Here is a 12,121-nt window from a genome sequence, read left to right as displayed (position 1 = left end):
GATGTTTCGTGGTGGATTATGAAGAAGGAACTGTCTACATTTTTTTAAAAAATTTGCGAACATTGTAGCGAAATTGAATAACCAATTTTTTGCTTTTTATCTCCATGTTCTGTTTACGTATTTAGTTATTTACATGGTTCTTTTGTTAAGCTTTTGAGCATTTTTTGCACGAAGCGGCTTCATCTACACCTAATAACAACTTATAATCTTTCTTACAATTGAATTCCTATGCGTTGATATATATACATATTTGTGATGAATTATATTACGTGTTCGACTGATTTTTGTGTAAATTTTGAAAACACTCACGTTTTCGGCCAAGAATTTCGGTACACCGGTTCGTCACATTTCATCTCATCGCTATTATGGAAGAATTATTATTGGACCGGTAATTTGTACAGACGAAATTCAGTGTTTATTTTTCAATATTTTTCAAGTTGAAAGCCCAACCGCAGTTTCTTTCTCCAAGAAGACTCTAATAGGAGGACATCCTTTTATGCTTTTACGTATTTTTTTGTTTTCTTTCATGATATTAGTATAATATTATTCGCTAGAAAATTACGATTCGAAAAAGACTGATCTTTTTTCGCTAGAAAAATACTCATTTCTATGGTTTTTTTGGTATCCTTAACAACGTTTCCAAGCTATACATTATATTGCTGTATAATAAGATACCTACACCTTATGAACTTTTTTGCAACACTTCAAATATGCCTCACTCTATATATGCAATATAATGCCAGTGTTCGGCAGTGTGCAATTTCCTGTCGTTCTCGGAATCTGTAACTCGTCGAAGATTGAGTTTAAAAAATGAGAGCGAGAAGAAAAAAAAAACATGCCACTAATCCCGGAGCATGTGTGTAAAGAGTACCTGTAATGACGTGTACATTATAAGAGTCTCGAGGTGATAGTCCTACAACACGAAATCTTCGCTACAAGGTCGCCGACTTTCTAAGAGTCAAGATTAAGAGTGTAAACGGTGCCTATAGCCGAGAGCTGCAGCGAGCGAAACGAATTCATGTTAAGCGAAAAGTTATCGACAGAACGGAGTTTCCCGGCAGTTCGCTACGTTATCGCATCTGTATTCATCATCTAAAGTGATAAAACAGGTTCAGACACAAGTGATAAAACAGATTCAGATACATGGGATAAAACAGATTCGGACAAAAGTGATAAAACAGATTTAGACAGGATATGTTGAGCAAATTCGCACGAAGGATATGCTTTCTAAATCTCCTGAGGTTGGCTTTCTATACTATAATTTTGAAATTTGCGATTTTTACCTTTTTTCCCCTATTACGGTATGCTAAGGTGTCGATGATTTCGGTCGAATTCTCTTGAATCGACTCTTCGGTTAAAGATCATATTACCTTATTTTTCAACGTCTCATTATTACAGGTATTTTATCAGATGTCAGTATACGAAGCGCGTTTCTAATCTGTTTCTAACAATATTTATTATCTACATGTGTTAATCCCGTTTAGTAATTACTTCAGAAAACACGTTGTACGGATATTTTTTCGTGCGGAATGTTGATAATTTCACTGTGGTGTTATTATATGTTTTTCCTCCGAACTTTAACTGCTGAACTTTGTCGTCATACACACTATTTTAGTACCCATAACTACTTATCTGGTGATATATCTCGAAGATCATACGTATTAGGTGTACAGTCCGGTAAAAAGAAGTGTTAAAACGGAACAATTGGAAAATGGAGACTTAGAATCAGTAACCGAATTCCATTCCGATAAGTTTCGGATGAAAACTATACTCTTAGTTAAAAAAAATTAATCAAGAACTGTGAATTTTTATCGAAATAGTTTAGTAATTAATAAGCTGTAACTTGACCATTTTTTTAGCACCAAATTCGTACATAGTTTGTCCAGTTTCGATGAATAACAACAACTCATTCTGATTGTAAATACATTTCGAACAATTCACCTGACACGGCTTCTTAATTGAATAAATATATTTTTTAATCAAATCATTAGTTTGTCACATATAACCTGCATTGATTTTACATCATTTTTGTTTCTTTTGATCAATTGAAAAGTTCAATGAAAATTTAACTTTGGACGAGTCGTGCATAATCGATTTACAAACAAAATCAGCTACGATTTATTCGAAACTGTTGTTTTGTTAAAATGTCAGAATAATACAGTGTCTAAAAAGTTTTCGGTAACTGAGCTATTTCCCTGAATTTTTTTCTTTCGATTGTCTTTCAATATTAACCGAGACATTGTTTTTTACTAATTAAATTCAACTTGATTAATTTTACTCGTATTTCATTCGTAATACCATCATTTGGACATTGTTTCGACGAGAAACGTTCCCTTGCAGATACTGAAAAAGGTCGAGGGATAGTTTTTTTTTTTTTTTTGGACTTTCTTTCAACGTCTCGCTTACCCGGAACTTCGGCGTAAAGAAAGAATTGACGATCCAAGATAATCATGAACATCTTTCAACGGTAAAGAAAATTCGGACAGCTGGTAATAAATTTATGTTAATATATCGTTTCTAGGTATGAGTCGTTGCCAGGTGGTTCAGTTGATTGCCGTTCACCGGAAAGTTGGGCAACTTTATACCGTATAACTTTCCTCGAAATTTCTCAATCCACTGCCTGTGCTCTTTCTTTTTTCAAGGGCACGTATCGTACGGTATATCTATAACCATACTCGTTCTTTCATGGAAAATGCAGTTTAAAGCTATGGACTTCGCACCGTGTCTGAAAATGACAGAGAAAAAAAAATGATTTATTTATTATAGTTTCATCTCGAACCGATCTTTATTCAATTCATTGAAAATGTTTATTGATCATAATTCTATAATATACAACTGTCTCTGTACAATTTATGTCCATTTCGACTTCTCTTTCACGTTTTTGATTCTCACCTCACGTTAATTTCCAGCGTAAAAAGTCTTAATTCAAACTTTTTTCATCTTCCTTTTTATCCTTGTTTCCTTCGTGATTATCACTCGGTTCCTTTCTTCTTTGCTGGCTGCATGGGTGCAGAGATAAATCACGAGGAATTAATAAATTATCTGTAATACATTTTATATGGCTTAATTTAATGTTTAACCAATTCACCTTTATTTCACGTATCTTGCGTGTATCATTATACATTTATCGTTGAAATGAGTTTCATTTGTTTACATTACTCGGGCCGTTGGTTTGTTATCGTTATAAAATGTTCCGATCTATGTATAAGAATAATACACCGTGTAACGTACATGTGTGTAAAATCATTTATACTTGTTCGTTATTCGCGGATTTCAATAAACGTGCGCAGTTTAATTTTCTTCGACTTCTCTTTCATCCATCGAACAAATATTTACAACGGATCGTCGGTGAGCAGAAATTATCCATGAATAAAATCGATGCTCAATATTCTTTCACGATCTGTCTTGGATAATTTCTGCACAGACGTGAACTCGTTATAAGTAAATTCATAATCCGCTGATTGCACGATGATTATTATATTATCGTGAAACTTTCAAATCTTCGTCGGGTTTTTTTTTTTGCATTTCGACGCCACAGAATTCCATGAGATTTATTTTAGCATGAAAAAATGCTCACTAAAAACTATTGAAGTTGGTAATTTTCTGAAAGTTGAAGATTAATATAAGGTGATCGATGGGACAATATTTATCGAGTGCCTACTTAATTCTTTACAAAAATTTCGTTAGAATCGGTCGAGTCGTTCTATATGTACAAAGTCTGTACGTATTTATCGTATTTTCATCATTTTTCCATCCAAAAATATTGATACTACATAACTTTTTATAACACATTACGGTACGATAGTTTTTTTTTTTTTCTTCGTAGGATGAAGACGAAATAATAATTCACGAGAAGACGAGGTTTTAGATATTCGTAAAACTTTGCATTCTGTTCTTTTATTTTACAAATAACAGTAATTTATACGTATGTTTCAGGCATTTTACCAATTATCTACATAGATTACATAATTCAGTGGTACATTTTAAATTAGTTACAGGAATTTGTTTGACAATCGCCGCCTCCTCTTTAGTATCTACTTAAAATTTAGTAAGTAAAAATGCACATTCTTCAGGGGGAAAAAAAAAAAATAAATAAATCCTTTGTCAATAGTGGATTTTTTGATTAAATGTTATGAATTATTTTGTGAAACAGAAGCAAACAAATAATAACTGTAGAAAAAACACATTCATTTCCGCAGTTTTCTAGAAAAATCAGTACCAATTAACTTATATACTGCAATTGTAACCGGCCAGATTATTATTTCACGCAAATCCGAACGAATCACGAAATTCAAAAACGATTGATCGATAAACAATAAACTAGATCAAGAATAAAACTGAAAAATTTCTTGGATAGTGAGAAATATCGTTATGAAATTATGAAAAAATTGATCGTGATGTCATAATTCGCAGCAGAAAGGCCAAAGAACGATTACTTAAAGGTTATATAAATTATATACCTCTGTATGTGTTTGTAAAAAAATTGAAACCCACGTCACTGTTCACACACTTGCGCTTTATAATCTTAACTGATCTTGTTATAATATTCTGTCCAAACCAGACTTCCAGAACATCACGTGCGTGTTTAATGTTTATTCTAACCATAAATAGGTTTAAAAAGTAAAGAAACCAAAAAAAAACTGGAAAAGATGAGATTGAAACGACGTCTATATTCTACCACACAAGATTTTGTAAACTTTAACATACGAGTTATAAACTTTCCTCGTATATTATTTTACACATTGACTCGTCCAGTTTGTCCCTATAAATATTTATCTGGCCGAATCATTGGTTGAAGGGAAAAAAAAAAAAAAATCACTATAGGCTCGCTAGGGACTTTTCATTGAAGCCCATATTCCGAACAGCTGTAATTTTCATTTCACATGATTTTTTGGTTGTTTATCTGCGAGTTTATAATATTTTCTCTCGCGTTGGTTGATACGGATGGGATATCTTATTTTTATCTTTCTTTCTTTCTTTTTTTCAAATTTAAAAATAGCATTACTAGATCGTATACACATAAAAAATTGAACAGCAATTTTCAGTTTATTATTTTTCAACCACCGTTCAGTTAGACAAACATCACTTGTTCGATTCAATTGAAAACATTTTTTTTTCAGCTGTTGCGTACGTCGTTCTTCTCTAAGAATGACTTTTCTACGACAATAAATATCTTTGGCACGTTCGGCGAACAGATTGTAGACATGTACGCATGAAAATGAGAAGAAGATAGTGACATAACGATTATACCAGGTATAACGTTAGTTCGTGTAGTTACAATGATTCAAAGTGCAAATAAATTTTTACGGAGTAATTTCTTCGTCTGTTTCTATTTTATTTCTTCTACTTGCGTTTTGTTATACCAGATACCTTTGTTCAAGGATGACCATTTATTTATTTAAAAAGTCTTGTGCAATGTTACTTGTTTCAATGTAACACGTATGAAAATAGTGAACACGTATAAAACGGCAATGGATCTGAGTGAATTTGAATTACACGAGTTGTAAGATGTCAACAATTTCTGAAAAGGTTTCATTTCTAAATCTGGTATTTTTTTTTACATTCGATTCTAATGTTTTTGGACGGATTTTCTTCCCAAACCAAATTCTCACAAAAACACTTACGAAGTCTTACGCGAATGTTATTGTTGACGAACATCCGTTGCACCGTAGTTACGAAAACTTATTTTTGTCCACTAAAAAAAAAAAAACATTCAAGTGAGCTCTGGACATTTTTATGCTTAACAAAATAAGCTAAAAACATTAGAAAAGATCAGAGACAGCAGAGTTCAATCATTTCGAACGTCCCAACTACAAAAGCTTTTTTCAGACTGTCATAACATTCTGTTTCGTGTTATTCAAAGTTATTCAGACTGATTTCTATCACGTTTCATCCTCAATCACTGTCATTGACGAAAATAAAATTACTGGAAATTATTCAAACGAGTTTTCCAATCTCCTATTAACAAGATAACCATTTCGACTTATTCATTCTTATATCGTTAAACGCCTCGAAGTTCAGCCTGATCGGCGTCTGAGATTTAACTCAGAGAAACACGTGTTCGTTACCGTGTAAACATTTATAGTAAAAAGAGAAGCCGATCATAAAGAAGATGAAAAAGAAAAAAGAAAGAACTTATCAATCGAGACGCAGAACGATACGAAAAGTAACAAGAAGAGGAAGTTTATTCATCGAATTACGTACATGTCGTTTATCCAGTTCTCACTACGCGACGTGTGGTTGCGTTAAACTGAATCGTTGGAAATAGCAAAAGTTTTAAGAATAGCGGCTGCGTTTCACATACAGAATTAAATTTATCTCATCGCCTGTAACTATATATATGGTATATCTATCTATCTCTCTCTCTTTAACACTGAGCTGTTACTTCGAAACACACAATCTTGTAATTCTTCGTTATACTCCAATTGAATTCATGCGTGTGGCACAGATCGTACGTACCGTGAAGCGAATTTCCTCGAAACTGTTCGTTCCAGATTAACATTAAGACTTTGAGAAGGAACCATTTCTCGATTTTTCCTCACTATACATCGGACCACTCCACGTTCGATACAGCATCTCGAGTTTGTTTGTTATTCGACTTGGCACGATTCTTCGTTTTCTTTTCCTACCTCCACCCTACTTCGAGTTTTAATTCTTTAAAAACGAACAACGCCTTGAAGTATAAATTCAATTATCTGTCTATAGCGAAGTTGTATAACTTATTTGAAGAGGTCGGTGAGCCAGAAATTAATAATTTTTACCAATTGTATTACGAGTTGGTTGTATGTTGATTATCTGTCGAGTTATTATAGTCGTGAGCTACGGGGATTCCTCTGAATATACGACAAATTTAAATTATTGCAATTCAACATCAACAAAGTGTTAGATTTTAATGCTTCGTCTCAAATCTCTTCGAATGGTTGGAACATTTTTTTATCGCCAATGTTAAATTGGCTATTGAAAGAAAAATGAAAAAAAAATAATAATAATGAACATCTTTTTCACCGACTTTGTGAAAAATAATCGTCTGAATAAAATGTTCGGTCGCAGAATGAAATCTGCACGTTTTTTGATAACCTTGAAGTGATTTGAAACGAAGCATCGATATCTAAGCTTTTGTCTTTAATAAATACTATTCAATAAATTGGTAAAAAATCTCGAGCTTCATCCTACCACCCTACTTAACTATTTAGAAATGACGCTTTCACTCTTGTGCATGAAATATGAAAATAAAATACATACACTGTAGAATTGAAATTTAACAACCGTTCGTTTGTGTTGTTTTGATTGCAGGTCGTTGCCTTCGCTTTGACTCGGCTTTGGAAATTTGACGATATCAAAAATGGTTGCAAGAATATTTGCGGCCCATGGCCGTTTCTGCGCTAGTCATTCCCTCGAGGTTATCGTCGGTACATTGACCTTGACTGCGTGTATGTTGACCTTGGAAACCGGAAGTAACCATCAGCGAGACAAGAGTCTTCACACGGCCGGTAAACATTGCTGGAACGGTCGCTGCAGCGGGGATGTAAGTTTCTTATTTATTTATACATATTCAAATAGGTATTTGCTTAATTTTTTCATCGCAATTAGTTGACCAAGTTCTGTGTGTTTACAAATATACTCGACCCTGTAGAATGCCTGCATTTTTAATCTCTAAGGCCATGCGGTACTTCTACTTTTACCGACCGAGCCAACTCACCCATTTTATTCTTATGTTAAAACAACACATGTGAAAAAACCGTACGTTTTTTTACGATTTTCGACATATAACTAGCTTTCATGATTTCCGCTACGATAGAGCGATGCATTGTCAAAATTTGAACTCCTTCCGTTCATTTGTTTATTTAATATGGGGAGAAAAGAGGTGAGTTTGCTCGGTCGGTAAAGGCAGGAGTACTACATAACCTTAAGATAACGCGTGCTAAGATCATGCTTTAACAATTTGTTATTATTTTTAGGACCTGAATGCAGCCGATATGATCGTTATGACGATTATTCGATGCCTGGCTGTACTCTACAGTTACTATCAGTTTTGCAATCTCCACAAATTGGGGTCCAAGTATATTCTCGGTAAGTCTTGAACATTCCAATAGATTTCTTTTTACACATTTGTAAAGATTTTAATTAGAATCCACGAACGATTTTTCTGGTGTTTATCTTTTTTTTTCTCTTGCACACCTGACAAAATATTTCTTAAATTCCACGGTGATCTGACAAAAAATCTAGCGAAGCATTTCACATGGAATTTTCTGCATTTCATTGAACTCTCAAAATGACGATGTTCTTTTATACATGATTTCACGATGATTCGAAGAAATTTGGCGTGCGGAATTTACTACATTTCACTAAATTTCTCGACGATTTAATCATGTAATATATTCTTCACAGAAGGCTTTAGAAATTTTTCTTATTTTCTATATGAGGTTAATTGACAAATTTTTGCAAAATTTTGCTTGAAATACAAATGTAAAAAATTTCGTAATTTTTCGTCACTAGATATGACAGACTTTCGTATACGCAATTTTCTACATTTCATCATACACAACGTACCGTTGAGAATTTTACCATATTAAATTTCATTGAAACTTCATGGGGATTTCAGGATAGATTTTGAGAATTCTACATGGAATTTTCCATTTTTCACTGAATGCCTTCTATATTTATATTTATGTACTTATTTACCAAGCTTAGTAAGCATTCGGTGAAGAAGAGAAAATTATACATAACCGATTTCACAAAATTGCACTTTAAATTTTTGGGAATATCATGTATGATTATTATATTCGTCAGGATTTTATTATCATAATGCAACTGAAGACAGAACAAACAAGTTTTCGCTTATTATACAAAATTGTTAATCCCCACGTTTTGATTACATGTTGGTTGATAATTTTGTATGATAATCAATTGGATATATTTTGCAATTTGTTTACGCCCAAGAAATTCACGAATCCAATCTGTCAATCAATTAAATATTGGCAGGAAATCGTCACTTCGTCAGATTGAAATTGTAATTAAATCTGTACTCAGGAATTCGAGAAACATCGCATTTATTTGTTATTGTCCTTTTTTCTGTAACCAAAAGTATGGATTGGTAAATTGATTAGTTTAAATAATCCGGGTCGGAATAAACTTAAAAAAAAAAAAAAAAAGTTTCTTTACCGGTGAATCATCTCTTTTTGCCCCTTTTATTCAATCAAATCTCATGCCTTGAAAAAATGGGATTTCCAAAAATTATTAGTTTTCACTTTATGTTCAATTCATGTACAGTTTATCCGCAAACGTTATAATTGGTATCGAATCTCTGTATGTAAAGCGACGTGTTCACCCATATTCGGTTATGCAGATTATTCGACATTGATTGAAATTGGTCGAAATGTGATCTATATGTCCGTATTCTCCAGACGCGTATGAATAAATACGAATTATGGTATAATGTACCGTAACTATTTCATTCATAAAACCGGATCTATGTACAGTATTATAAGAAGCCTGCTATGCATCCGCATAGCACGTGAAAGCCTTGAAACATTCACGGGGAAAGTTTTATAGAAAGTGACAACGGTTTACTTTTCTTACTTCATTAACCACGTGGTGTATACGTACCACTTCATTATCCACGTTATATACATGCATAAAGTTATGAGGCATTCCGCGCCAAATCTACCCCTACGATTCTAGATTTAACCTGCATATTTGAAAACAATAAATACCATCCGCATCATTTTTCGAACTCTAGGCATGTACTCATATTTTGTTCGCAACTCGTTATTTATGTCGATTTTTTTTTCAACTTGAATAATTGCGCTCATCTTGACAATTTCTTTTTCTTGTAACTCAAAAATTCTGTTATATTTGACTTATTATTCATTTTTGTTTACATTAGATTGGTTCGTTTTATATATTTAATACAGCAAAGAAATATTTCAAACCTCAAATTTGAATTGTACAAAAACAGTTGATTTGCAATTTCAGATATTAAGTTCAACTCACATTTTTCGGGTCGATTTTGATTATAATAATTCTTATTGCTAGATTTTCCCGAATTTTAATTGAATCATATTCTTGAAATTAGAAACTATGCAATGACGCAATATTATTAAATTTTATTTCTTTTAGCATTTTTCAATGTCGTCCTTAATTGTGTTTTTTTTCCTTTGCCTTTTTTACATGAAATGTCGCATACGGTTGCTTTGAATTAACAAAAATTTCGTCATTAATGCTTTCACTGCCATAGACTTAATTACCGTAACCAAAGGAGAAAACAAGAAAGAAAGGAGCAATGATCAACAGAAATGGAAAAAAATGAATTTATTGTGTCACAGGCTCGAAATACTCAATATTTTAATTATGATGAAACGGTTGACAAATTGTTTCACCACGAAATTTTGTTCATCTTCTTTTGCTCAATATGATTATCTAACAGTCATAAACGAACGTGATGGCAATTTGGTGGGATTGAACCCGACCTCTTTAAAATTATGTGAATACCACAGGTGTATCGCGTTGCGTGTGCGTGTTTGTAAAACGCGCATCACGCAACTTGGAAAGTGAAAAATTAAGTGAGAGTTTGAATCGGGTAGAATACTTCGCGATGGTAGTTGGTGAAATTAAATGGCGTTTGGGAACGCACAGTCATTTTATTTATGCACATCATACAGTTCGTATTTGCATGCGCTGCATCCCTAATTTCACGAGAGTGAAGTCAGCAACGTCACTGTCACGATTCACGTTTGGAAAAAATTGTTACTTTGCACTTTCAGGATTGTCTAAAATTTAGTAAATCATGATAACACAAAACGTACATATGCATTTTGAAAAAACAACTCCTTGAAAGTCGTTCGGAATTTGTTCAATAATCATATTTTCCCTGACGTTTCGTTGGGTTAACGTTACTAACTTCAACCTCGTCCAATTTCACGGATTCGCAAATAGCGCGGCTTTCACCGAACCGAGTCTAAAACGATCGGATGAAATTTTTTTTTTACATAACGCGAGCATGTTTACGCTTCTCCCATGCGTGTGCTCCGTGCACAAACTATTCGTTTCTGTGGGTGCGTTCCGAAATTAGCTCCCAGTACTGCCGAAAATCTTTTATCTCTTTTGATCTGTCGAGGTCGTGAGTAGCTCTGTCCCTGTCCTAGGGCGTTTTTAGAGCGGCAAACTAGTCTCGGAACGCACCCTATGAGGGTAGAGTGAGTCTACAAATGCGCATGCGCGGAATATAGAAAAGACCACTTTTAACTCCTAGAACATAGAAATGGTCTTTTCTGTACTCTGCGCATGCGCTGTCGCTAATAAATCTGATATAACGTGACCCTAACTTCAATTTCATGCTTTGTAAAGAAATGCGTAACGCACTCTTTTTATACAAAAAATCGTGTGTAACAAGGAATCTACGGTCTTTTCGCCTCGCATATTGCAAATACGTGAGGCAAAAAGACCAAGTTTGCCTTCTTACGTTACACAAGACCAAAGTCAGTTAAAAAATCAGCTGAAAGATAATGAGGAATACGTGTATTATTATTGCTATGTTAGTATCGCCTTACCTTGACTTCCACAGTTAATTACAATCGAATCTATGTAAAAATCTACTTATAAAATGTTAGGATAAAAAAAAGGAAGAAAATCTGTAAAAACCGGTAAAACATACTATTTTTTTCTTCTTGAACATCCTAATCGATTATAAATTACATTTTGACAAGGTACTCTGACTATGGTCAGTTTTTCGAAGCAACAAGTTATTTTTAAAGCTGTAAAATTCAATTCATGGTTACTAAGTAATTCAAATCTATAGCCATAATTGAATTTTTTACAAAAAAAAATTGATCTGCCAAAGTACACGTCATTAATCAAATCAATACTACCTTGTACAATTCTCAAAAGATGATACAAGAAAAACAAAGTTCATACACAAATCTGAAACTCAATAATACAAAAATTAGTGCACCTATGGCTTATTTTTTTCGAAAGCATCGTCCAATAATAATTGCGTGTAAAAATCGATATAAAAATGTTCGCAATTGCAAGATTCATTATTCCATTTAGATTTGAAAATATTGACAGTTTTATGTTGATTCATTCCATTATCTCAAATAGATTGAATCATATCTAGGTAAAT

General features: G+C 33.3%; 1 protein-coding gene and 1 long non-coding RNA gene across 4 annotated transcripts in view; one reads left to right on the top strand and one right to left on the bottom strand.

Moving 5' to 3' along the window:
* The window catches only part of LOC107218478 (3-hydroxy-3-methylglutaryl-coenzyme A reductase), a 49,488-nt gene that overhangs the window by 26,564 nt on the left and 10,803 nt on the right, over positions 1-12,121 (top strand). For all 3 annotated transcript variants that reach the window (XM_046745038.1, XM_015656367.2, XM_046745039.1), the window contains exons 2-3: positions 7,294-7,525; positions 7,959-8,070. In XM_046745038.1, coding sequence (XP_046600994.1) covers positions 7,343-7,525; positions 7,959-8,070 — 295 coding nt within the window. In that variant the 5' untranslated portion in view covers positions 7,294-7,342. The remainder of the gene's footprint in view (positions 1-7,293; positions 7,526-7,958; positions 8,071-12,121) is intronic.
* Positions 2,308-6,449, bottom strand: LOC124295355. Its single transcript, XR_006905277.1, has 3 exons — positions 6,205-6,449; positions 2,893-3,042; positions 2,308-2,725 (listed from the first exon to the last, which is right to left on the bottom strand). It is a non-coding gene; the product is annotated as an uncharacterized LOC124295355 (long non-coding RNA).

This window comes from Neodiprion lecontei, chromosome 7 (genome assembly GCF_021901455.1).
Source record: "Neodiprion lecontei isolate iyNeoLeco1 chromosome 7, iyNeoLeco1.1, whole genome shotgun sequence".
NCBI lineage: Eukaryota > Metazoa > Arthropoda > Insecta > Hymenoptera > Diprionidae > Neodiprion > Neodiprion lecontei.
This window is presented reverse-complemented; position numbering and strand designations above follow the sequence as displayed.